The sequence below is a fragment of the Clinocottus analis genome, unplaced genomic scaffold, assembly GCF_023055335.1.
Source record: "Clinocottus analis isolate CAN_PGR_092001 unplaced genomic scaffold, fCliAna1.0.p SCAF_14, whole genome shotgun sequence".
Taxonomy (NCBI): domain Eukaryota; kingdom Metazoa; phylum Chordata; class Actinopteri; order Perciformes; family Cottidae; genus Clinocottus; species Clinocottus analis.
The window spans coordinates 3,420,052-3,446,806 of record NW_027175865.1 but is presented as its reverse complement, the minus strand read 5'-3'; the positions used below and the strand labels follow the sequence as shown (position 1 = coordinate 3,446,806).

The window sequence follows — 26,755 nt, the reverse complement described above, 5'->3', positions numbered from 1 at the left end:
CCACCGTTTCCGGTGACGACATCCGCCCGCGCCACCAATCTCAAAGTTTTGCTGTGTAATCTGTACAGCCGGGGTTAAGAGACGTCTGATAGCTCTGAATATTACGGGAATCGTTAGGCTCGCATCTATTTCACAGAATGGAATATTTAATTGGCATACAGGGACCCGATTTCGTCCTCGTCGCCGCCGACAATGTTGCAGCCAACAGCATCCTTCAGATGAAACACGGTATGACAACGCGTTAGCTTAGCCATTCAGCCGGTGGCTTTAGCTAAACCTGCTAACAAGAGCTGTTGTCATAGCTCTTGTTCACATTAAAACCTGCTCGTGTTACTAATACATGTGATTAACGTTGTTTCTTCTCATGCCATATTGACGTGTAATCCCAATGAAAGCCTAACCACTTATTCCGAATGTGACATGAGCTAGCAAAGCTAACCGCAATGGTAGCTACGATAAGTTAAAGTCGCATGTTACGTTAAATCTTTCTCATTGTGTTTGAGCAGTTTGGGTACTTTCTATTTAATAACTTTAACTCTCAACACTGCGGGCAATTATTTCCACTTACTACCCGGAGTTAACTCAATTTTAATGTTTTTTAAAATCAAGCTACGGTTAGCATGAGCTTCAGACTTCTGACAGTGAAAGTGAAAGAGAGGACTGGTGTGACGGTGCTTGCTCATTCTCGGCGGTCGTCAGTAAATGGCCTTTTAAAGCAATTCGTTGACAAAACGACAATAAATGATGTTCCCTGTTTTTTCAGACGCCGACAAGATGTTCAAACTGAGCGAGAAGATCCTGCTGCTGTGTGTTGGAGAAGCAGGGGACACAGCCCAGTTTGCAGAGTACATCCAGAAAAATGTTCAGCTCTACAAGATGAGAAATGGTAAGACCCCCTTCAAGGTGACCGTGTGTGTGGTAAAACACAGTCCCTCTTTTCCGGAAGTCTCCTCTTCAACTCCATAATATGGCGTAATGACATTATATACAGAAGCACACACATAACTACTGTCTTTCTTTAAATCTTTGTTTTTTGTAGGTTATGAACTCAGTCCAGCAGCTGCAGCCAACTTCACACGAAAGAATCTTGCAGACTACCTTCGGAGCAGGGTAACTATCCCAATAACACGACCGACGCGCGTCTATAGGAGAACATGTGTGTCATACAAATCCATATGAGCTAAAGGCTGTTCTTTTTAGTTTCAAGAAAACCATCCCAGAGCGTCTCAATTCACCAGCTGTGTAGGCACAATCCTGACTATTCACTACACCGTAATGAGCTAGCGTTACAATTAGATTGATTTGGAACATAATGGGTGCAAGTCGACACATTCAGATTACTTGTTACACCGTCGAAGCATATAACTACCGCATCGCAAAGAGTAGAACGCTATGTATTTTAGCTTGCGTTACTTGTCACTTCCATTAAGGATTTGTCCACTTGTTTATTTGTGTTCTTTTGAAATCACTCGTTCCTTTCGGCACTGCTCTTATCCATAAAGCAGCAGCAGTTTTATGATGTGAGAGTTGTTTTCTCGTGCCCCGAGAGGATTTAGTCTGTTTTTAAGGGAACAGTTTGATGAGAGATGTGAATATGGTCATAAACAAAGTAATTGTTTGAGTTAATGGGGCACAATTTTTTCTTTTTCGAATCTCATCTCTGCACACAAGAACAGAGGGGATGTCTTTTTGTGAGGCAATGTTTTCTCCACTTTGGCTCCACACAGTAGACAGAGAATACAATTATAATAACTTTGTGTTTTTGATTTGAGAAAATAGGCTCTCTGGTGAACACAGTCAGTCAATATGAACCTGTTTATTTCGCTAAACACTTTTTAACAGAATATGCACATCCTCTCAAAAGTTTGTCGTCACTTGCTCTGTTGTTTTAATTCCTTCCTTAATAATAACTATTAAAAGAGACCCAAACTAATCTATATTAAAAGTAGTTTTGACTCCAAAAGAAGAAGAATCATGCTATTTGATTAGACTGTTGTCACATTTAAGGGAACTTAAATAATACAGCTATTTTGCCAAAACAAACTAAAGGCAACCAGCAAACTAGTGTAATTTATTTCACTGTCATTCTATACGATTACTTTTACTACGCTGTCAGCTAGGGTTGTATGAAATTAGACAACTGTCTTTGAAAACAAGACCACACATTGATTTTCACAGAAAACCAGCTGAACGGCCTTGTGGCGTCAACACGAATGTTAACTCGACTTGCATCGTCTTCTGTACTTTGTGTCGCCACAGTTCCTCTGACCTGCTCCCTGCTTCTGGGATACATGTTTGTTTTTTCTTCCTGTGCGCTTAGACAAACCGTTTCAAACCCACTTGTATCTGTGTACATTCCCTACGTTGACAAAACAGTTAATTAATCCCCCCGTACCAGTGGTCACCCTTTTGAATTAAGCGTATTCATTGTGGAGTAATGACTGAACATGCCTATAAATATTTGAATTTCTATTTTAACTTAATTACCTTCCTCTGTTAGCATTTACAATCTCATTTGGCTGTAGGGGACGAATGATGGAATGGCAAATTAATTCATTTAAGGCAATACTCACTTGAAATGGCTGGAGCGGTAACATATGTGGTTTACTCAAACCGTATCAGAAATATGTTTCCTCGTAATTTCTGCTTGAAAAAAGAAAAAGAAAACGTTTTTATTAAATTAAAAGCACTCAAACCTAATTGTCTTGCTGACGTGAGTCTACTGTGATGTTCTGGTGGGAATTAAGCCTCACCTGTAATTACACCTTTTTGTTTGTGCCCTTGTGAACTGAACCAGTAGATGCATCTTGACAAGTACATTTGTCAGCTCCCCCTCCCCTCTTGAGACTTCTTGACAACACCTGAGCCTGCCGCCCCTGTCTTCTACTCCAGCTGCACCGCTGCTCTGGGTATATTATCCAAATACCACGGCGTTGGCCTTTGACACATCAGAACCAAAACCGGACCCAAAAAGAAACAGGCAAATCAGAACACTTGAAGGTGCAGAATCTTTTCTCATTTTTAAGCAAGACCAGGCACCGTCAACCAGCAAATTGATCAGTTCGCATGTTTGTCAGCTGGCTGCGTTATTTATGCCAAACACGTCGTGAAAAAGTGCAGTGCTTTTTTTGTGGTAATTATTATGTGTGTCCTTAAGGCCTTGCAGAGACCTGGGAGCCCTGCAGAAGCAAAACACACAAAAAGCAGTATAGTGAAAGGCACAAAAGCAAGAACTAGATCTAAATGCCTTTACTGGAAAACAAGCATGGAGACTTAATCTCTGAATGCAATACATGTTTAGGTATTTTATTATTATGCTACTTAATCTACACTTAAGGATGAAGTTGTAAAGGTCAGTGGAGGTTCAGTTCCTGCCCCAATTTGAAAGACAACAGCATATTCAGTATGTAGCAATCATTGTTCGGTAACTTGGTTAATGAGACTAAATTAAGTCAGGTTTATTCTAAAGATGTCAAATTGTCAAATGGAACTGGAGAAGCGCCAAATGCTCACATTTATGACACGAGAACAAGATGACGCTTCACGTCACTGCCTCCAAATGTCTCTAATCCACCACCACAAACAGCGGCGCGTACATTCTTTCCATTGATCAACTAATTGTTTCAGCCCCACATACGTTTTACATCCGTTTCCTCCCCCTGGTACACGGCGGCGTTCACGTGGGCGGCGGCATATGTGCGTCTCGATGTAAGGACGCGCTCCGATCGAGTCGGCCTCTGCTGCTGCTCGTAACCCGCGCGTTTAAGCACCGCTCGCACTAATTTGTTAAGAGCAGTGCAGCCGCTGCCTGTCACAATAGCAGAAGGGTGAAAATAATTACAAAAAACAATTAGTGTGGCAGGGAAGGGAATGTGGGACACACCGAGCGGGGGATAGGGGTAGAGCGGGTGGAGGAGGAGGAGGTGTGTGGGGGTCCCAGGGGGGAAGCAACCAGGCCCAGTAGACAACACCACACAGACTGAGGGTGAGAACGAGTAGGAGTCAACAACACAACGCACAGACACAATGTGCGTGCGCACGGGAGGGACCTATAGGATCGGGATGTTTCTTTCTTTCTTTCTTTCATTCTGTCAAGGTTGCACATGTTGTGGAGGATGACATTTATATTCATGTCTTGCCATGAGCGGCGAGTGTATCGTTATTTTTCTTTCGTGCCTCACGGTGATGAATTTGGTTTTATGAGTGCAGGATTTGCTAATGCCGCGTTCTCAGGAGTGCTCAGAAACTGAAGCAATAGCAGTTTCTTCTCTGCATCCCACACCTTCCTCCAGCTACGCTCCTCTCGCATTCATCAACCTCCAGAGTGCATGGACATTTGCAAATTATGTTGTATAAACAGCTCCCCCCCTCCCGCCTCAGACCATCTTGAGTATGTAGAATATGTAAAGTGTGTCGTCCGTTTAAAAGCCTCGGAACGTTTAATATCAACGAGAAGTAATGTTTCTTTCACAAACATGAGGGAGACCTGACCCGATTCCTATCTTATTTGGGTCAGAAATGATTCTCTCTGAAGCGTGTAACCCTTCAGTGCAAGTGGTCCCTTCCTACTTTTAATTAATCGTTTACTATTTACGTTCCAATCAATAGATGAATCGTTGGGTTTCCACAGTGCCACAAAACATTTGACAAAAGCCCATTTTAAAATTTCACGGAGCCCAAGGTAACTTCTTTGAAGTTCTTATTTTGTTCAACAAGCAACCGCACACCAGAAATATATTCAACGATCAGCATCAAATGCTCACATTTCAGAATGTAAAAGACTTCCATTGTTGAGCAATTTTGATTGAAATTTTTTTAAAAAGACACGATTTAATGTCAAATTTTAGTTTTGACTAATCATTTCATCAATACATTTTTAAAGTGATTATAACAATTGCGACGTTGAAACTTTTTGCTAACAACATTTCCGACAACATGGATTCGGCCCATTCGTTGCCTAAAACACGTTTTACAATGTGGACGTATGTGGCTGGAAACCGCCTGCAGTGCAAGACGCCGCCGCTCCGGTCTGGAGAATTGGCCGCACACGTTGGGATCTTTTTCAATTAATCTGATTAAATCACGGCAGATTAAAGTTTTAGCCCAGACAGAAAGGAAAGATAATGATCTGCTTTTTGTATATCAAATCAGTTTTTTTTTTGACCATCCTTAAATCATCGTCTGACCCCTCCCCCCCCCTCTCCCACACCCAAAACAAAACAATCATTGGATCCACTGGCACATCCAGACCCTTAAGGTGAACTAACCACTGGCTGATGAATGCCTCCGTGTCATATTGTTAATTCTGATGGCCGTATTCCTGCAGGATAAATTACAGACGAGCCTTTTTAGTCTGGGAGACGTCGCGCCCCCCCGGTGGCTGCAGACCTCCGGGAGGTGCGTCGTTAGCTAAACCCAGCGGAGCATGTCGCCGCACAGCGAGCAAACCCCCCACCCTGCCATTGGCATACGGACGTGCACTTGCTTACCATCCCGGCCTTCCTGAAAAACAACTCTCCTAACCTCTGGAGTACTGCATTCACTGAAGATTTAGAGGGGAGACAAAGAGAAAACAAACAAACTAGCGGTACGCATCATCACCTGAGGCCGGGACTCTGCTGTCTGCATCATACCGGTAATTCACCAGAAAGTGAAAACAAAGTTTTAGCGACACAGAAGCGCCGCTTGTGCTCTGCCTCCCGTCTGATGACCTGCGATATTTGCAAAGAAAATGTGTGTCCAAGACAAACGGAGATTTGCTATTGAGTAAAGAGGCTCAGGAGGGCCGAGGCGTGAGGTCAGATAGACGCAGCGACACAGATGGTTTTTAAATATCACATCTTTAGATCACGTCGAGGCCCAAATGCCTCGCAGTCATCCAGTTTTTGATATGTTTGGATACATTTCGGTGTTCGCGCTGAACCAGTACGGTTTCCGTCGAGCCCCCCCCCACCCCCGTGAAGTTGGAGCTGTTTTTTTTTCCGCGAGGCCGCAGCAACAGTTAGCCTCTGCGCGTTTTGGTGATCTACAGCTGGCCCCATATGGGTTTGTAAAACATTTTTGTGGCGCGGGCACACAATGGGTACAAATAATTACTGGCGCCATATTGCGCGCGGCTCCCCTGCTCCTGCACAGATGAACAATTAATACAGCAGATTGAGGAGAAATGCCAATAAAGAGAACACGCCCCGGGGCAGGGTGCAAAAAATATGGGGGAGGGAGGTGGGGAGTCAGGAGGTAGGGAGGGGGGGGAAGTGCTGGAACGTTGAAGAGGGGAATTTGGGGAATGAGTTTTGCATGATTTTTTTAGAGGCCTGACCTTAATTTGTGTCGCAACTAAAGCTTCTTTTTTTTTTTGCTCTGGATCCGACAGTGCTGATGTTTTAAAGGAATGCTGCAGCATTGTGGGACATTTTGCTTCGTTGTCTTCTCGATTGGAAGGTGGATACCACTCAAGTCTGCAATCTTAAGTGTGTGAAGCTACCGCTAGAAGCTGGTTGGCTTAGCATAAAGTCTGGAAAGGGGGAGCTGGACCTCTAGCATGGCCACTAGCATGGCTCTGTCCAGCGTTAACGAAGCCTCCAAGAGCCAGGCTAGCATCCCCCCCGTTTCCAGTCTTTGTGCTAAGCTAAACTAACCAACTTCTAGCGGTAGCGTCACATACTTAGTGTACAGACTTGAATGTGGTATCCACCTCATCCTCTAACTCTCAACAATTAGACGAATCGGCAACATTTCCCAAAACACTGCGCCATTCCCTAAGCTAAGCGTCTGCTAGCTTCATTAACTTTTTTTTTACCGTACATACAACCGAGTGGTATCAGTCTTCGCATCTAATTCTGGGCAAGAATGCAAAATACAGTTTTGTTTTTTTCTTCCTTCAAAAAAAAAATGTCTTTCCAGAAACCATTCCCTTGGACAAACAAACAACCGGGTGTAGCGTCTTTGTGTCACGCACAGGTGCAGCTTTAAGTTTCGCAGCGCGGCGGGCGCCTTGTTTGGCTGAGAGAAAGCTTTGCGGTGGGGTTGGGTGGGAGGGTTGGTGGGGGGGTGAGATATGGATAAAACATATGATGTGCATTGTTTGTACATGAACGTGTGAGTTCAGGTGGCTGGTTAACAAGGTGCCTGCTTCCCTCCGAGGTGACACGGGAAGGTTATTTTGATGCCAAGTCCATATTATTGTTACATTGTAACCAGCGAGACAGGTGTCTAGCGGAGGGGGGGCGGGGGGGGTTGACGCCACTGGGGCTTTCGCAGGCTCACGGAGGAGTTAAAACACACACACACGTGTATAAATACACACTAAGATATTCATCCTGAGATTCACGCCCATTGAACACACACACACACACTTTTTCTCACGTGTGTGTATTCAAAACCATCGTTAACACAGATGATATCCTGCTCCACAGGGAGCTCAGCGATGCCCCGGTGGCAAACACGGAGCTAACGCACGAGCCACAGTGGCAAGCAGGTTGGCTCAGCGATGAATTGAAACATGAGGGCAGGTGTGCGGATCGCAAAGTCGCCACGTGAGTCACGCTCGCCTCACTGCGCGGCGGCGACTGTGGCGATGCATCCCCACCAACCCACCCGCGCTTTGTTGCATTTAAACCCGAAATACACCGCTACCTCCGTCAAGAATTTAGGCCACAAGTTGTTTTGAGAAGATGAAGAAAAAAAAGAGTCTAGCTTTAAAGGTTTTTTTTTTAAATGAGGAACAGTGGCTTGCAACAACGACGAGAGAAAATTAGTGTTTTTGGAGGAAGAGGAGGGAGAAGAGGCTGGGAGCGTAAAAGATGTAATTTAAAAAGAGAAGAAGGGGGGGAGGGGAGAGGAAGGGGCAAGAGAAACGACTTTAGAAGTTTTTAATGAGCCCTGGCGCTACTCCAGGGCACAGGGTGAAGGCGGGAGGGGGGGTAGAGGGAGGTAAAGAAGGGATGAAGAGGGAGGGCGCGATGGCGGGTGCAACAGGGGGTGCTGACTCCCAGCAGATGTCACACTGCCGGTGACACTCTGATTCCTCCTCCGCCCCTCCTCCCCCTTCTCCTCGCACACGAACGCACACTAGCCTCCTCTGTCCTGTGACGCCCTTTCACCTCACGTCACTCTAAAACTACCCCTCCCTTTTTTTCGCTGTTCGTGCCGTGTGCATCGCTGCACTTCTCTGCTAATCTTTGAGGTAAACAAGCTAACGAAGAATCCAAAATAGTTGAGGAACAGAAGTTGCGCCGTTCAGGCGGTCCGTAAGCCGCACATACACGGCGACTATGATTTAAAGGTCCATTTTAAAATTCCAGTGGACGTCAGCTCGGATCAAGTAGCAACACAAGGACACAGTCTGATCTGAATATCCCCCCCCCCTCCCTCTTCCTCTTCCTCTCTGGCTCCAGACTCCCTACCACGTGAACCTGTTGCTGGCGGGCTACGACGAGACGGACGGGCCCGGCCTCTACTACATGGACTACCTATCCTCCCTGGCCAAAGCCCCCTTCGCCGCCCACGGCTACGGCGCCTTCCTCACGCTCTCCATTCTCGACCAGCACTACAGACCAGGTCGGTGCAGAGAAATGCCTCATGCATGTTTTTTTTAAACTAGCATTAAGTGCTTCTAGCAACTTGTTATCTTTCCTCACGCGGCATCCTTGTTCCTCCTTTTTTTTTTTTTTTTTTTCTTCCCAAGACTGCACTGCAGCATCGGCTCTCTCATTCCCCCTTTTTCCTTTTTCCTCTTTCTCCTTTCATCACACTCATTTTCTTCTGCTTATTGTTTCCTTCCAGATCTGACCCGAGATGAGGCTGTGGAGCTGCTGAAGAAGTGCATCCAGGAAGTGAGTTTGAGTTTGTATGAATGAGAACAATAAGCGTCTTTTAATTAATTGTTAATTATGTTGCTCAGCCAACTTGGCCCTGCAAAAATAAAAAAAGTACTCAGGAACAGAGATCTAAAGCCAGACTCCCGCATGGATTTTCTCTTATCACTGGGAGTTCGCTCAATCCACGGCGACCTTCTGCCCGACCTTAGCTCGAGCCGCGCGGCGCTGAGAGGACGGCTGCCGGCCAAACTGTCTTCACCAGGCTGAAATTTCAACAACAAAAAATAGTTTCTCACGTTGGCTCCCGCAGGGAAGGGGATTGGCATGTTTTGTTTTTGTTGATTCACAGACGTGTGTGTGTGTTTATATATTTCTATATTATTATTTTCATGTGAATCTGTAGGAATCTTCTCTTACAGTGAAACGAGCCGAGTGTAAAGCCGCACAGAGAGCCTTTTTTTAAGCGCTGTTTGTGGCCGACTCACAGGCAATTTGCTTTAAATAGTCACTATGCCACTTAGTTTTCTTGTGTTTTTCTCATTGCGTCTCCCTTATTTTTCTGCTTTTCATTTGATGCTACATCCAGTCTGCGTATTCATGTCTTTGTCTTCATATTTCTTTTCTCTCCCTCTCTTTCTCTCTCCTGCAGCTGAAGAAGCGCTTCATCCTGAACCTCCCCTCCTTCACCGTCCGAGTGATTGACAAGGAGGGCATCCATGACCTGGAGACGCTCACCTCGGGCTCAAAGTGACCGCTCACTGCTTAACTACCAACCCTCACGCCCTCGTTTCTTTCTTTTCCCTCTTTTTTTTTTTTGTACCATTGACCTCCTTGCTCTTTCTGTTCCAATAAAAAGTGACACACAGTTGAGATACAAGCTGTCCGTCCCTGTGGTGCTTTCTCGTTGCTCTCTAGTCTACTCATCTGCACATAGAAAGAGAACAGCCTCCTGGCTGTGTACTTTTGCACTTGTACTCGGTGAGTGTGCGTGTGGGTAATGTACACTTGCTCATGCTTGTACACGTGTAATAAAAAACGCATGCACATGGTTTAACTCGGATTTAGAAAAAGTAGTTTTTCTTTATAGTTTTGTTCCTCGAATGACTAAAACACATTGAAATATTGGTGGTATTTATATAGTGTTTTTAAAACTCTTCTATTTTGTATCGTATAATGTATTCAATGGTTAGGGTTATTGTTAATTATTATTCATATTAATTATGAATCATGAAAGCATACTTTAAGAATCCCTCTCGGGGAAATTAGTAATTTAATTTAGTTTACGACTCAATAGATGCTAGCTGCTGTACATTCAATACACGCTAGCTGCTTTCTGACTTCCCAACGTTAATAACTGCAATATATCCATGGATTAAAACGCAAAACTATTTTACCGTAAAGCTGCAGCTCTGTGTTGCAGTGTCACAGAGGAACACGCATAACCTGCACTAACCAGCTGGCTTACAGTGTGCAGCTGTTCTGACGCTGGTTGAGTTTATTCCACCAACAACGCCTACAGATTAAGAATACATTTGACCTTTAACCTGAACGTGCAGGCAGGTGACGGCGGTCCTAAATAAAGGTCCACTGACTAACTTTCCCATCGCACTTCACAGTCTTTCTTCTCCGTCAGCGGGTGAGTTCACTCTGTCAGAGCTCATTTGTAAATCTTCCTACCGGTACGATATATTTGCTGATCATACAAGATAAAACATACTGAGGTTGCACACTCGGTTGACAGCTCTGGGAAAAAAACACTAGAATTATTTTAGCAATATAACCACCGTTCCCTCAGTCAGCGATGACCTTTTGCCACTCGGACCATCACAGCTCGTATACACACTTCTCGCAGATCGTTTGCACCGAAAAATAACAGGGAACAACTCGGGTGGAAAAAAACAAAAGCCTGCCAAGTTCTGAAAGCCACATTTCACCGTGTCTTTATTTAACCGTGTGATGTCTCAGTAATCAGGCTGTTAAAGGAATTTAAATTTACCGTCGGGGTGCAATCGTGTCAAAGATAAACCAAATCTTAGACGTGGATATGAAAATTCAATAATTGTGTTGAAAAAAGCAACTTTGTAGTTGAAGACCTCTTGTCAGGCATCAAATGCACAAAGCAGGACGACAACACCTTGATGCTGAAGACCGTGTGCAGCATTTCTACACCGTATCTTAACTGTATTTTTGATACCGTTTTTGCCTTTGACACATCAACAACAGGCATGTAAGACAATCTATGCAGGGAGGGGACACACACACACACACACACACACACACACACCAATGTCAATGATTTGCCATCAAAAAAGTAGTGGCTGAAATAGACTGTATACAGCGAGTGTTACAGTAAACAAGCGTACTCGTATACAGCTGTAAATGGAACAACCAGGCCGCGTTGGTAACATCGCAGCGGGTGTGTGCATGTGTGTGTGCGTGTGCGAGACAGCCCATGTGTAAACGAGCGTGTGTGTGTGTGGCGCTATCACCGTCTCCACCACAGACAGGTGATTAATAAACATTAAACAATCCCTCCTCTCTCAAACACACCGGAATCTGACGGGAAGAGCAGCATATGTTTTGCCTGCAGGCACAGGGAGAGATGGAGAGCGGCCCCGCTGAGTGTCAGATAGAGGGAGAGGAAGATGGGGGGAGGAGGAGGAGGAGGGGAAGGGAGGGGGGGGGGTTAGGTTACAGAGTGGGAGATGAAGGGATTGAGGGGGGGGGGTTGACACAGGAGGGTAATGAGATGGGAGGAGAGAGAGGGAGACACAGGCAGGTAGAAGTGAGTGATGTTCGAGAGGCAACGAGCAGACGACACGTGTACGTGTGCGGTCCCTGGAAAGCAGTAATTGTGTTGAGTAGCTCGTCCCGGTTAAATAAAGCGAAGGACTGTGGAGCGGAGGCGAGTGGTGGTGGTCGGTGGGAGAAATGTGGAACAGATGGGTTGAGGGGGGGGGAAACCGTGGTGTGTGTGTGTGTGTGTGTGTGGGGCGGGACGTGTGTGTGTGGCTTGGTGGGCGCTGGGGGTCGCACCGCTGCCTCCGCTCTCCCAGGTACAGCGTTCAGGGCTGCAGCTGCGCCGCCATCGCCGCCACCTCTCACCGGGGCCCCTCCTTGGAGCCCTTCGCGAATAAAAGGGCCTTGACTACTTTTTTGTTGTTTTTGTTGTTTGTTTGAGCGGCCCCTTGGGGGCCACAGTTGTCCCGACTCCTGAGCATGAAGCATGAAGCATGAAGCATGAGTGTGACCACTAATTTCCAAATCTTGTGTTAGCGAGCCGCGGCCCTGCGCTACGCGGGCGCTGAAACAATTTGTTGGTTCGTCGTTAAGTAGGTTGAGAGAACATTCATCAGCTCGTTTGGGCGTTTTGATTAATAGCCGAGGTCATTAATGAAGCAACGAGACATAAGAGTTTACAGCCGCGCTCGCGGCTCCGTGAGGCTGTACAGATGCGTCGAGCTACATGCTAACGCCAATGCGCCAACCGGCTCACAATGCCAACACGCTGACAATTAGCAGGTGTACCACGTTCAGGCGGCGGGGTCAACATGCTAACATTTGCTAATTAGCACAAAACACAGAGTGCGGCTGAGTTTTAAAAGGTATTTTGGTCATAAATCAAAGTCTGACCTCATGTTGACTGGCAGCAAATTAAAAGGTATTACAATTTAGGGAGGGCATGGATGCCGGTCCCAAATTTCATGGCAATCCATTTCAAACTGGAGGAGACGTTTCTCTCAGGACTATAATATATCACGCTTCTGGTGTCACTAGAGGGAAAAAGAGTTATGAGGGCGCATCATGAAGGGAGCACGAATGTCTGCACAACTTCCTGTCCCAATCCTTTCAGAAGTTGTTGAAAATTTTCCCTGGATGAGTGAACACGTTGACCTGCTGATGGCGTTTGAGGAACACTTGAAGGATCACCAAAGTTCAAAGGACTTATCCTCTGAGGAACATGAATGTCTCATGGTCCCCCAACATCTGTGTGATAGTTACATAGAGACATTTCTACCATCCCGCAAAATGAAATGCCATAAAGCTGTTTTTTGTGTGTGTGTAATCATTATAAATTGAATGTTGTTTGTTTTCTGAAGACATCACGTTGGGCTCTGGGAAGCGGTGACATTTTTCTCTATTTTAAGTCATTTTATAGACGAAGCGATTGACCTAAAAAAAAAAAAATCAACACGTCAATCAATATTTAAATGAACGGCTCGCTGCAGCCCTCGCTGTGACCTTCCGTTGGAGTCACAATAGACTCAGGCCTACAGGGATCAATAAAAAATATCATTATTGCGACAAATGGAAAGAGGAAGCGTTTACAAAGAGAGCACAATAAAAGCCCATCGTCACCTTTGGATTGAAAAAGTTGAAGTGGGCATTTGTAATTTAAAGGCACCTGAAGGGTGCCATAACTTGTTTTATTGTTCTGATATCCCGGATGAAAAGATAAAAACAAAGCCGTGAAACTAAAGCAATCAGTTAATTCTTTAATAATATATTACATTTATGCCGTAATACAATAATAATAACAACAGTAATAACATTAATAATAAACATACACAGAAAGTACAAAATGATTTGTGTTATTTCCTTAAGTTACCAACACGCAGTACTTCAAAATAAAAGAAACCAAATCTCCTTTAGCTGCCTTTGACTCCTCCTTACCCCCCTGTTTTTCGAGAACTCAATTTCCCATGACCACCCACGAGGAAGAACTACATGTGGAGGCTGTGCTCGTCCAATCAGGCGGAGTTAAAAGTCTCCCAAAGTTCAAGAGGAGCAAAGAGCAGGTCGTTGTCTCGGATATGGCTTTACGACACTTCCCAGATGAGTTCGGTCCAAAAAAAAATAGACGTGTACAAGTGTGTGTGTGTGTGTGTGTGTGTGTGTGTGTGTGTGTGTGTGTGTGTGTGTATGTGTGTGTGTTTGTGTGTGAGAGAGAAAGTGACTGATGGAGACAGGGGGTTTCTAAAACACAGATAAAAAGTGACTTGTTTACCAAAGTAATGAAGCAAAAAAAAAAAAGAAAAGAAAAAGGGAAGGAAATAAATAAATACAGCCACATGTAGGAACTCATCCTGAAGAGGTGTTTTGTAGACGCCATCATGACACAAACCAGCTACTGAGAAGAGAGGTCCATGCGTCATGTTGAGTGAGGTGGTTGTGGACACACATTACAGTACAGATATCATCACGGCCCCCTCTCCTCCCGACGCCTCCTTGACAAAAGGGGCAGCAGAGGGTTTTTTTTTTTTTTCCAGGAGGTGAAAAGTCTCAGTTTTTGTCCTGAGGGCGAAGGTGAAAGTCACTCCTCCTCTCCGCCTCTCATCCGTCCGTCCATCCGGCCGGCAGGCAGCACGTCCTGTCCGTCTCCCGCCCGCCCGCCCGGCCCTCCCCCTTCTTCTATTTGCGGTGCTTCATCTCCTTGTCGTGGTGGTTCTTCCCCCCGCCCTCTCCCTTGTCCAGCATTTTGATGGCCTCCACCAGGTAGCTCTGGAAGGCGGAGAGCGCGGCGCAGATGGCGGGCGTGCCGAAGCCGTGGGTGAGCAGGCTGAAGTGGGTGAGGCTCCCCTGGACGCCGGGCTCCAGGCAGGGCGTGGGTCGACTGCCGCCCAGCGGAGAGCGGTCCTGGGACATCATGTCCACGAACTCCTTGCATATCTCCCTGAGAGGAAGAAGACCACGAGGCGAGGCGTTAGTTTGATGTCGTGGCAACACACCGTCACGTGGAAAACGTTGGGCCTCGAAGTCTCCGCCCGTCGGATATTTACGCTCAAAGAAGTCCAAATAGGCCCATTTGTTCTTGACATTGTTTCTGCCTTTTGTCCTGCACACCTGGTAAAATACTTTAAGTGCATGCATCGTTTTGGTTGTAGAAATCTAACACTTCACACTGAGAGCGGGCCTTTTTTTTTTTTGCCTGGTAAACAAAGCAAATATATACAGCACACTTTTGTGTTTTCAGCTACTATTTGTTCACGCAAACCTTTATTACATTCTTCTCAAACTAATTCAGCACGTCAATTCATGAAATTACTTGATATAACTGAAGCATTTAAATGAAGAGCACACATAAAACATGACCGGTGTGGATCTGATAGTTCAGACGTCTGCCACTATCTCCAGCAATTAAGTAGCGACCACGTAGATATTGCTTGTCAATTTGACATACTTTTACTTGTAGATTAACCACCTAGTATATAAAGTAGTACAAATTAGCTCCGCCTCCACCGACAGCAACAGCAAAGTGCTGCTTAAGTGTTGCGCTTATTTTTTTTTTAAGTTGCACGACCGACAAGAGAAGCAGCAGAGGTCAAAATCTCCTGACCTCTACTATAGTGTTGTAAAAGGTGGAGCCTACACTTCCCATAATGCAGCTGAAAAGCACCTGTTTCACACACACACACACACACACACACCCTCAAAATCACTCACTTGGTGGCCAGCAGCATGCTGCGCCGTGTCGGGAGCTGGTCCGGCTCGCTCTGCCTGCACAGATACTCGGCTGTGGCTCTGGCGGGAAACTCCGTCTCACACGTGTAACCAAAGTCCCTCGCCAGATGGACGGCCTCACCTGGAAGAGGAGGAGGAGGAAAAGGAGGAGGAGGAGGAAGAGGAGAGTGAGTCCTAACTAGTACAAATAAGGGGGAAGTCTTCTGCATTCGTTCAGCAGAAGGTCAACGCTTCAGTTTAGATTTCATGTCAGATAATTATCCACATATTTTCTTTTTTTTTTCCCCAACGACCGGGTCGGCTCGGGTCAGGGGACACGAGCTCTGCAGCCATTTTTCTCACTTTCGCCGCTCAAACAGTTCACCGCTCTTTGGCTTTGCGAAGCAGCCGCTGCTTTTTTCCTTCAAATGACACCCACCGCCCCCCACCAGCCCCTCCCCCTCGCTGTGCTTTGACTTGTTTATTCATGCCTGCTCATGCGCGGAGATTTCTATGTGAATATGTGTCTCTATCTGTCAGGATGTATGCAGGTCACTGTGCGTGTGTGTGTGTGTGTGTGTGTGTGTGTGTGTGTTCAGCCTACCCTCCACTAGAGATGTTAGGAGAGTGACGTTGGCTGCCTTGCGTCGCCCGGCGGGCAGGTTGAGGCCAATCTTCTCCAGACGCTCTCTCAGACAGCGGCCACCATTCTTTGACTTCGCCCTGAGGGGGGACAGAGAGACAGAGAGAGCAGTTTTTAGGAGATGGTCCTTGTCCATGTGTGTGTGTGTGTGTGTGTGTGTGTGTGTGTGTGTCTATAGCTGAGTCTGTGTGCGTTTATGTAAGTGAATGTGAGGCTGAAATCTCCCTACAGTATGTTCCCTGTCAACACTGATAGTGTCTTGTATTTCTTTCACGGTTTTTAGTTGTCGCTTTACTTTCCTCTGCCTGTTCTCGCCCCTTTCTTCATTCTTGAATATTTATATTTTAAAGACATTCCAGTACATATTAGTGCAGACCCTTTTTATTTATTTTTTTTAACCATTATGGGGTATTTTTTATGAAAGGCAGAGACCTCACATGAGTCAAAGTAGCAGTAGCATAGCATCAAAATATGTCCTGCATTTAAAAAAGACTTCAATCATCCAAAATAAAAGCACTTATTGTGTAGAAAACGGCCTCTGTGGGTGTAATATTGTCACATTAATAGAGTGTAGGCATTCATGTGGAAATAGCAGACAGTGGAGGCGGAGCTAATTTGTACTACTTTATATACTGGGTGGTTAATCTATACTGGAGTACAAGTACGTGAAATTGACAAGCAGTGATGTAATATCTCTCATCTCTCTCATGAGGAGGTTCTCCATATTTACGACCATTTAGATCTTTTAATCATGCCCTCTTGAAGTCCTCCAGCCTGTAACCCCGGCCATAAAGTTCTCCTCTTGCCCCGAGGCGGCGCTTCATTAAACCACATCGCCTCTCTTGTGATTTAGTCCCATGACCCATTTTGGGTCCTCAGCTCCGGCCCCTCAGTGAAGTTAAAGCGCTCTTATTGTGAAAGGCTTCAGGACGATGGCGTCGCGGGCCTCCTCTTGTGATTTAAAGCCTTTTCTGTCAGCCAACAGCCACAATAAACTCACAAAATCAATATGAGGAAGTAGTGTTTGTCCTACATTAAGGTACAATGTGTATTTATAGACAGTGGATTTGTTAAGATTGCTGTATGTTAGCATTATATTTTTAATAAATACTGATTGTTGTTGAGTTTTTTTCCTCTTTCACTTGAGTAAAGAGCTTTCAAATCTTTCCCTGAACTCTGTTAACCTCCTGAAAGCTCAGTTTTCACTAAAATATAAGTTTGGTGACACTATAAAAAAAAAGGCCTCAATTGTGGTTCTTCCTCAAACTGTATTTTATTTATTTTTAGGCGACACAGCTTCGTCCTCCTGTGATGGAGCGCTGGTGCCAAACTGTCACTGAAGATGAACCCCTGGTTTTCCAGATAGTTAAATGAAACACATCCAATATTTCAGGTTGAATTCAGCCAGTTATTTTAATTCAATTCATTTTTTGGGAGAACCTGCAACCACAAATCACAAATGTTGCCTCGGGAATATAAGAGAGATGCAACCACCGAGCGACAAAATGGCGCCGGCAAGTCAAAACAGCTGTTTTCATCTGAACTCCACTGATGTAAGGCGGAGGTGATCATGGCATATGTTTCGTGAAACCCTCGAGTATGAAAAACAAAGACTGAGGAAGAGTCAAACCAGGTGGAGAATTCTGAATATTGTAATGAGCGTAGGAATCATGAAGAGCGAATCTAAAACAACATCACACCCTATAACCCCGTCTCCAGCTCACCTGCGGAGGACTCCGCCCAGCAGGGAGGCGTTGAGGCACTCGGGCGGGGAGAGGCGCCGCTGCACCTCCCCGACCGTCACCTTGTACTTGGAGGTGGAGCTGAGCAGCGAGAGGCGACCCGGGACCGAACAGAACACCTCGGCCGGGTTGGACACGGACCCCATCCCGAGGCCGTCCTTGCCGAGGGACAAGATGGACAGGGACGAGCCGTTCAGCTTGGACGGGATGGGGACTGGAGGGAGGGAGAGAGGAGAGATTAAAGGGGGGGGGGGTTCAGTTTACAGGCTTTGTGACACATCTGCCGAGGAACGAGGGAAAAAACAGGGTGAAGAAAGATCATCATGTGCCTTCTGCGGTAGCTGTGGTGTCGTGTGAATGATCCCGATGAATCTATTCAGTGTAACGCCCCTCCTCATCCCCCCTCCATCTTTCCTCCCCCCATTCCCTCCCTCTCCCCCTCGGGCCCACAGCTCTATATCTGGAGCGCCGCTCGTCGATCCTCTATCCTTTTTGACGGCGACGTTGTCACGTTGCTCTGCTTCACACCTCCAGCAGCTCCAGTTCGCACTCACTTTTCCACATTAGGAGGCAAACTTTTTTACCGCGAGTGTGTCGGCCTTGTTTTTGGGAAGAGGAAGAGGAGCAGGAGGAGGAGGAGGAGGAGGAGGAGAAGCCGACCACTTTCAAGGGTTCAAGGCGAGGTGGCGTGGCGCCTCCTTGGTTTTAAAGGCCTCCCCCCCGCCCCCTCGCTCGTCAGGATCTACGTTGGCTCTTGTTCGGCTCCTCCATCTTTGTTTTGTCATCTTTTGGAAGGAGCTAATTGGTGTCGATGAAATTAGCTGCGGAGTCTTGAATCTTAAACCACCAAATCCACTCAAATCTGCGGTTGTGTGGGCAGAAATCCTCTGAATTGAGAGGATTGAAAGGAATCAACTCCTTTGTGCGTTTGGCGGCTCCACTTCTATGAGCAGCGCAGTCTTTCACCAGGATACAAAGTAGAGCTCCACCTCATTGTTTTCAGGTGGGTTTTTTTTTGGGGGGGGGGGGGTGAGGCCATGCAGATACATCTGCTTTTGGGGTTTTGAGATGCCCACGTCTTAAAGGTCTGGCCTGAATGGAGGGGATGGGATTGTATTCGTTTTGTTCAAAGAGTGACACCAAATGTCTTTCCAGACACAATCCATAAACCTGCTCTGTGTTCATCTGTCGCTAAAGTCCTCATTATACCTGTTGTCGGGGGTTCATTAGGAAACTGGATTTGGAAAGAGACTTTTTTCTCTTCGACTACAACAACACCTCCGGTGTGGGGGCATAGATCTGGTCAACCTGTTGCAACTATCAGCGTGACTGGACCCCACAAGAGGGGAAAAGGATACACTAGGAGGGATAAAGGGGAATAACATGCATTTTATTACTTAGTTCTCTCTTTTAATTTGGGAGAAGCCGTCCTTATGGGTGTTTACAAGAATATGCAACATGTGTCTATACATCTCCCCCCTCTCCCCTCTCTCTCTCTTTCAGTCTTCCCTTCTCTTCAATCCTGACGCTTCCCTTTCATTCTGTCTCTCTCTCTCTCTCTCTCTCTCTCTGTCTCTCTGTAAAATGTCATCTTGTGGTGCTGTACAGTGGCACGCCGGCTCTCCTCTGGCACCCTGTGGGCGGCGGGGTGGCCTCCCTGCGACGCCACGCTGGCTGAGCGGCGCAGACTGAAAGAGAGAAACCTCTGAAATCCCTCTCTCTCATTCACAAGCAGCCGATCAGCCAGCCGGCGAGGCCACGGAGCAGCAGAGCCTCCTCTCTCTCTCTCTCTCTCTCTCTCTCTCTCTCTCTCTCACCCTCTCCTCTGCCCCTCCCTCCCTCCCTCCTTCCCTCCCTCTTATCATCTTTGACTCTTTCTTGTGCCTCCCACTCTTCATCTTCCCCCTCTCTTTCTCCTATACTCCGTGTCGTTCCCTTCTCCCCGTTGGATTTTCTTATTCATGAGGGCTTTAGGTTTGCTCTGCTATCTGCTATATAAGTGCTTGCCGGAGAGAGAGTCTCGCCGTGGTAATTGATCAATTCGAAAGCGTTTGGCAAACAAGTGGAGTCGCTGTCACTTCATCGCATCACTGCCGGTTTGCAGCTGCTTGAGTCGAGCTGGAAACCCACAGCGGGAGCACGCTCCTCTTCTTCTGCTTCTTCTTCTTCTTCGGGGTGGGGGGCGGTGGGAGGGGGGGAGGGGGGCTTGATTTGGAGAATGAAATCCTTGATTTTGTGAAAACTTTGTGGCGCGAAGAGATGAAGGCCAGTGATGAGGTTCGAGAAAGGAAATTCTCTCAAATACAAAGCACCCATGATGTGTGTTGGGTGTTATTTTGTCTTTACTGTGAGGCCTTTCACGACACACCGGGTGTCATCTCTCTCTCCCATATATATATATATATATATATATATATATATATATATATATATATATATATATATATATATATATATATATATCATATTTTTTGCTGCAGCACGCACCCTATAGGCCCGTCTATCATATCAGGAGTTCCTTTCTTCTTTTTTTTCCCAGCATCACAGCGCCAGCGACAAATCCAACTTGAGTTTTCTAATCGTGCCCCTGTGTCTCCTGCAACTCGGAGTCGGTAATATTACAGTGATCACACTCTGCAAATTCCCCCACAACTCCTCTTTTATCATGTTCCCCTCCCTTTTCTTCTTTGCCCCACTTCTCCTCTCCTCTTCACTCTAATCCCTCTCTCTTTTTCTCTCTCTCTCTCTCCCTCTCTCTTGCTCTCCCGCTCTCTCTCATATGACCATGAACAGTTCATTAAGAATGTGTGCCTTTGGGGTGAAGTCTGCAGCTGAGTATTAGAGGACTTCTTGACTTCAAATGAAATAGCAAAACAGAATTATTTATAGTGTGTGTGTGCGTGTGTGTGAGTGTGTGTGTGTGTGTGTGTGTGTGTGTGTGTGTGAGAGAGAGAGAGAGAGAGAGAGAGAGACTGGTGTTGGAGTGCCCCTAAACACAAAACCCCCTTCAGCATGTATAGCACAATTATATAGGTGCACACTTAGACACAAATGTGCACACACACACACACGCACACACTCAATCTTTCGCTTCCCTCTGCGATACACACACACACACACACACACACACACACACACACACACACACACACACACACACACACACACAGAGCTCTCTCCTCTTACCTTTTTTAATGACAGAGTGGTCGAGGATGCCCAGGGCTGATCCTTCCTCCATTCCCTGTGTCAGACAGACAGACAGTCACTATCATTTATCCACCGGCCTCACAGCCAACACACACACACACACACACACACACACACACACGCTTCTATATATATGTACACACAGTTCTATATACGCACACACACACACACTCTGAGCTTTTCTCTCTCAGGCCAAAGCAAGATGGACGGTCCGGTGTTAGAGGTTTCCCCTCGCAGCTCACATATGAACAACTATCCATATCCGGGTGAATAATGAAATCTGTTCCTCTTATTGGATTCTGTTTCTTTGTGCAGAATGGAGGAGAGCAGAGAGAGTAAATCATGAAAGTTATGACGGATGATTTCACATAGTTCATTCTACAGCTTGAAACAAAAGGATTGGAGTGTTTTTTTTTTACATTTGAGGAATCATATAAATGTATATTTTATGTCATTTATGAGCTCAATGTTTGGTTGAAAATATTGTGTAAGCTGCCTTTTCATTTTTCAGTGCAAGAAATCTACTTATTTAGAAAATAAAATACAATGTAATATAATAAATACTGTCACAATGTACAGTGTTTTAAATAACTAAAGTGCAGTTTGTTTTCATATTCTATTTTTTTGCTGAGAAATGTAATAATTTCCAACATGTAAAGATACAGAAATGTATATATTTATTTCACTATTGAATGGGGGAAAAGTAAAAAAAAAAAAAGAATGCTTATTAAAAGCAGCCACCTCGGTCCACATATTGAAATAATAAATGAAAAGTCTTCGCGGAGTGTTTGATCTTTTCATCACTCGGGGTGAAACCGTCTTGCAGGCCGATTCTCGGATGTCTCCTTTTGTGGTGAATTTATAAGAGGATTCAAACGCGGAGGATATAATCCATTAATCAAATAAAGGTCCTTGTCAAGTGGGGAGCGTTTAACAGCGACATGCCCGGGTTGACTCCTCGCTGCGTGGCGCTGCGCGACAACGTTTCTTTTCTATTAATGACCGAGCACATCAATTGGTCTCGGTGTGTTTCTTCTTCTTCTTTTTCTTCATGCGAGGAGGCAACAAACAGCGTCTGCAGCTGCACCTGCTGCAGGGAAGCTGACTGCTCCATAAACCATAGCAACTATTCTTCTCCCCCCCCCCCCCCCTCCCTCCCTCCCCCCAAAAAATAAAAAAAAACCCTGCAGAAGGCGAAAGGGCTGCAGAATGACTTTGTCTTTGTGTGAGACGTCGGGGGATGCTGAATGTCCTGACTCATAATAAGACGGAGGGATATGACTCAAATCTCTCTTTTCCATAAAGGCTGTATACGTCTTCACATCCCTATACTTTATATATGTGATATGCATTATTATGCTTACATTTTCAGATAAACTCGAAGCAGCCCTGTCTCAAAAAACTCTTAAAATGACAAATTAATATGTGAAGAAAGAAAGAAAGAAAGAAGAGCATCTACAATTCACACTTAACAAAATGGAGGACATTTATCTAACATGGTTTTATGTATTCTTTTATGAACGAAGTTGAAAGAGAAAACAAACCATTTCGGCTGATAATGTTGTCAAAAATTTGTATTTCACTAAGTTGAGTTTTTTAGTGTGCGACGCACAAATGTTTCTTTTTTTTAAATATCAGACACCAAAACTGTGATTTTTGCTTTTGTTGGAAAATGTAAAATAAACTGAGGAGTTTTATTATATATATATATATATATATATATATATATATATATATATATATATATATATATATATATATATATATATATATATATATATAATAAAAGATAATAAAATAATAAAAGATAATACTAGGTTAAACATTCTAAATGAATAAACATGATTAATAGTGTGTATTATTCGTTAATTGAAGCTGTTTACTGAAAAATCTATTTGATTAATGTGAGCTATTTTTCATTAATTGTCGTTTGAAGGAAATTAAAGATAAATTGCTTTAATGATCTTTTTCCAGTATCTTTTAAGTATATGTAGAATTATCATAACGGCATCAGAATAAATGAATTAAAACAAAGTATCAAAGAGGCCCAGTGGAGATTTCGTTCACAGAGACTTCATGCCTGTGCGCAATGGTTTGGGACTTTTACGCACGAGCTTCCGAGTGCGCAGCGCCAACGCTCCAAAAGGATGGAAAGCCCAAACGAAGCAAATAAAAAATAAAAAAAAAGTCACCTGCAGATCGTCCAGGCCGTGGTGTCCCATGTGCATCCCGAGAGGACCGTCCCCGAGAGCGGCAGCGCCTTCCCCGAGACCGTGCAGCAGCCGGGGAACAGCTGCATAGTCCCGCCGGGGGTCGAGGCTCAGAGCCCGGTGCGACTGTGAAAGGAGTCCCCCGTCGTCGGAGCGCGACCTCTGCGAGTGCCACGCCACTTGCTGATGCTGATGGAGGGAGTTGATGGAAGTGTACGGGTCTGACAGGTGGGAATATGAGTCCTGGCTCTGGGAGTATGGCAGGGAGGACTGGGAGTAAGGGGGAGGGAAGTACGGAGGCTGGAAGTCAGAGGCCGGAGTGTGACAGAGCGGGGGAGCCGAGGAGTACGCGGCCTGGTTCAGGGAGGAGAGCTGGGAGAGCCGCCCGCTCGGCGAGGAGCCGCTGAGTCCGTCCGCGCGGTCCTGTGGACACATTGCAGAATAAAGTTTGCTTCACAGCAGCAGCTCAAAAGTCCTCGTTAAACTCTCAAAGAGCGAAAACATCAAATGTCACATTGCAAATAGGGATGAGCGCCGTGAAATTATGCTTTTTTTGTGTGTGTCCGAGGCAAACTTTAAACAAACCCATAAAGACAATTGTAATGCAATACATGAACAGTTGTAACCCCGTAAATAAATGCATCTGCATTCTTTTTTTTTTATTAGATGGCTGGAAACAGCCGCCGTGCTTGAAGTGATGCGCAGTGGCAGAAGACGCCCTTGGCATCGCTGCCGAACAGTGTCACAAAGGTCACGGCCACCAAGAAGCTGCACAAAGGACAGGTAATGCACAACAACACGCTGCTCGGGGAGGAGAGGAGAGGAGGGGGTCTGTAAACAATCCGTCATCGTGTCAACAAAACCACAATGACCCCCACAGCTCAGGAAGAAAAAGAGGCTTTTGATTCCAGCAAAGCAAATGTGATTTTATACCTGACAAGTTTAAACCCGTCGTGTAAAACGAGATGAGACACAAAACACATGGAGCCCACTAGCCTACATTTCTGCTCACACACATCCTGGCCAAATTGGATTTCTTTTTTTTTCTTCCTTTTTTTGGGGTCAGCCAGATCAATGCTGCTGTTGCGGAACAATGTCCATTATGTGAGCCGGACAGCAGCTTTAAGAGCACACACACACACACACACACACACACACACACACACACACACACACACACACACACACACACACACACACACACACACACACACACACACACACACACAAACACACACATATCTGTCATCCATCACCGCGCGCGGGCGCGTTCAGTCATTTCAGTCCAACGCAGTTAATGTTAGAGGCTGTTGGAGCTGATAACGCTCCTCCGTGTTGCGGCATGTCACAGTTTGTGCGGCGAGATGACAGTTTACTGTCAGCCGGCCTCACTCGCTGTGACACCGCGCGGACAAAGACCGTCTCCGCGGACAGATGCGCGGCGCCGCGACACTAAACTGTGTGTGTCAGATCGGCTCATCGGGACGCACCGGACACTTTGGTTCTACTGGAGAGTAAAGAACAAGGCGCACGGATCAGAGATGTATTTCATTGTGAGCCAAAATATAGTAGAAGTAAAAAATAAAATCCCATGGGCTGGTGTACTCTGCAGGATGAGAGTTGTCTGAAAATGTAACATATTGATTAAATCATCACGTCTTTTTTTTCACGACCTTGTTCACCCAAACCGAGCTGCTTTTTAAGTGAAAACTCATTGCGCGCGCGCTCTTTCAGGCTCAGCCCGACACTTGGCACAGGAAATAAACTCTTTCCTAAAATATACAGACATCGACAGTAAAAAAAAATGTTTTGAAAAAAAAACAGAAAGAAAGAAGAAGCTTAGACACGAAGTCTCTACTAAACTCACCATAGCCGAATAGGTGTGGATTAACATCTGGAACACTTTGGCTAAACCCCAAATGTAATATTCAACAGGATGCGGAGCGTCCAACGACTGAAAGAAGCCACCAAATGCTGCGAGATGTAATCCAGGCTGTTTTCACCGGTCCATTAAATTCAAAGGCGTTATTTACTTTTTCCCTTCCTTCTCTCTCTCTCTCTCTCTGTCTCTCTCTCTCTCTCTCTCTCTCTCTCTCTCTCTCTCTCTCTCTCTCTCTCTCTCTCTCTCTCTCTCTCTCTCTCTCTCTTTGACGGAGCTCTTTACGCACGGATGAAACGCTGCTGTCAGATATGCACACACTCACACACGCGCGCACAACACACACGGAGTCCTCCAGACTCTCCATGAGCGCACTACTTATAGGCTTTGCGCGCGCTCGGCAGAATGAGGGGAGGGGTCGACGGGGTCCACTTCTCTTAAAGGGATATTTTCATTCAATTAGCCTCCGTGGACTCAAACGAACACAACGTACTTTCACATTTATTAGGATGTTTTTTTTTTTCGTTTTAAGAAATTACACTGAATCCTATTCTCGATTTTTTGGCATCGAGACAAAAGGACTATCAAATATCAGAGCTGTCATGTGTTTATTTATAAGGAATTTAAACAAAAATCACATTTCCAACAACAAATATTCACATTTTCTCACTTTTACCGTCCAAATAATTTACTTTTACGCACGAGGAGCCATCTTTCTAGTCAGAAATCTTGGATCATGTATTTAAAAATGCATTTTCTTTCCTTCCAAAATTCCACCCAGACTGAATCGTCCACACAAGTGTATTCACTGGATGCAGCTTCCCTTAAAAAAAAAAAAAAGCCAACAGGCCCACAATGTGCAGCCTTTTTGCGCAATGATGGACTTCTCCATTAACAGGCCTAAAACGGCCTAGATAAAAAAAAAAAAAAAAATTAAAAACGCAACTGACCGCCGAAGAAGAAAAACCACAACCTGTGCCGTGTGTCTTTTACCTGCAGAAGGTCGGTCTTGGTTCGGGACTTCCAGAGCATGGTGGCGGTGCCGGTGGCTCTCGGTGCGGCTGTCACGCTGCAGCTGAGGGGTTAATGTGACGCGCGGGGTGGAGAAGAGACGGGATGAAGGTGCGGAGAGGAGTGAGTTAGTTTGAGAGATGATGCAGGAGTTTGTATGGATGGATGTTGGGAAAAGAGGGGGGGGGGGGGGGGGGTACAAAGAGAAAGAGAAAGAGGGCGGGAGGTGACAGGAGTCGCGGAGAGGGGAGCAAAACTTTTCTTTCACGGCTCGTGCGTGAACAAGGAAGACAATCACAAAGCGAAGTGTCCCTGGTGTGAACAACAACGGGATCATCTCCCTTTGAAACTTCCTGTTCAATCTACGTCCGTTTTTCAAATATTTTACACTGAGAAAATGTGTTTATCCGAATATTTGAGGAATAAATATGAAGCAATATTTAATGTTTTATTGAGAGGAGTCACTTTGCTACAGCTGCTCTTGTTGCCCTTTAATGAAAGCACCATCAAACAATGGAGTATATGTATATATAAATATATTATGTGTTCAATCTCCATCACCAAACAACTTTAAAAGCATACAATTACCAACTTCTGATTATGAGCCAGACAGCAGAATTAGGAGGAAAGATAATCTCTTTAAGGTTGACATACCAATGTATACAGACATACTGTGGATGCAGTATAGAGAACTTTAAGGCAATATTAGATGCAAACGAGTCTCACTGCGCCATCTTGTGGCGGTTCATGTAAAAGACAGGAACAGTGAATCCATCCTGACTGAAACCTGCTGAGAAGTCCTG

The 26,755-nt window shown here is 45.4% G+C and overlaps 2 protein-coding genes across 3 annotated transcripts; one reads left to right on the top strand and one right to left on the bottom strand.

Annotated features, from left to right (window-relative positions):
* The first annotated feature begins 9 nt into the window (after positions 1-9).
* On the top strand, positions 10-9,690 carry psmb2 (proteasome 20S subunit beta 2). The gene is made up of 6 exons (XM_068576273.1): positions 10-228; positions 764-886; positions 1,040-1,110; positions 8,397-8,559; positions 8,785-8,834; positions 9,469-9,690. The coding sequence occupies exons 1-6, from the start codon at positions 138-140 to the stop codon at positions 9,568-9,570; spliced, it is 600 nt and encodes a 199-aa protein (XP_068432374.1). The 5' UTR covers positions 10-137; the 3' UTR covers positions 9,571-9,690.
* A 4,003-nt stretch (positions 9,691-13,693) lies between these two features.
* Positions 13,694-26,018, bottom strand: tfap2e (transcription factor AP-2 epsilon). 2 transcript variants are annotated; one of them, XM_068576374.1, is made up of 7 exons: positions 25,935-26,018; positions 23,045-23,485; positions 20,832-20,886; positions 17,628-17,859; positions 15,865-15,983; positions 15,264-15,402; positions 13,694-14,493 (listed from the first exon to the last, which is right to left on the bottom strand). In XM_068576374.1, the coding sequence occupies exons 1-7, from the start codon at positions 25,971-25,973 to the stop codon at positions 14,232-14,234; spliced, it is 1,287 nt and encodes a 428-aa protein (XP_068432475.1). In that variant the 5' UTR covers positions 25,974-26,018; the 3' UTR covers positions 13,694-14,231. The 2 variants fall into 2 exon arrangements, with proteins under 2 accessions (XP_068432475.1, XP_068432476.1); XM_068576375.1 differs by lacking the exon at positions 25,935-26,018 and adding an exon at positions 24,930-25,152.
* Positions 26,019-26,755: the final 737 nt, after the last annotated feature.

Excerpts from the sequence above, each read along its gene's own strand:
- tfap2e (XM_068576374.1), bottom strand. The coding sequence starts at position 25,973 with ATGCTCTGGAAGTCCCGAACCAAGACCGACCTTCTGCAG. Across the intron at positions 20,887-23,044 it reads ACGGCCTGGACGATCTGCAG|GGAATGGAGGAAGGATCAGC; the intron begins GTGACTTTTTTT and ends TGTCTGACACAG. Across the intron at positions 15,403-15,864 it reads CCTAACATCTCTAGTGGAGG|GTGAGGCCGTCCATCTGGCG; the intron begins GTAGGCTGAACA and ends CTCCTCTTCCAG.
- psmb2 (XM_068576273.1), top strand. The coding sequence starts at position 138 with ATGGAATATTTAATTGGCATACAGGGACCCGATTTCGTCCTCGTCGCC. Across the intron at positions 8,560-8,784 it reads CGACCAGCACTACAGACCAG|ATCTGACCCGAGATGAGGCT; the intron begins GTCGGTGCAGAG and ends GTTTCCTTCCAG. Across the intron at positions 8,835-9,468 it reads TGAAGAAGTGCATCCAGGAA|CTGAAGAAGCGCTTCATCCT; the intron begins GTGAGTTTGAGT and ends TCTCTCCTGCAG.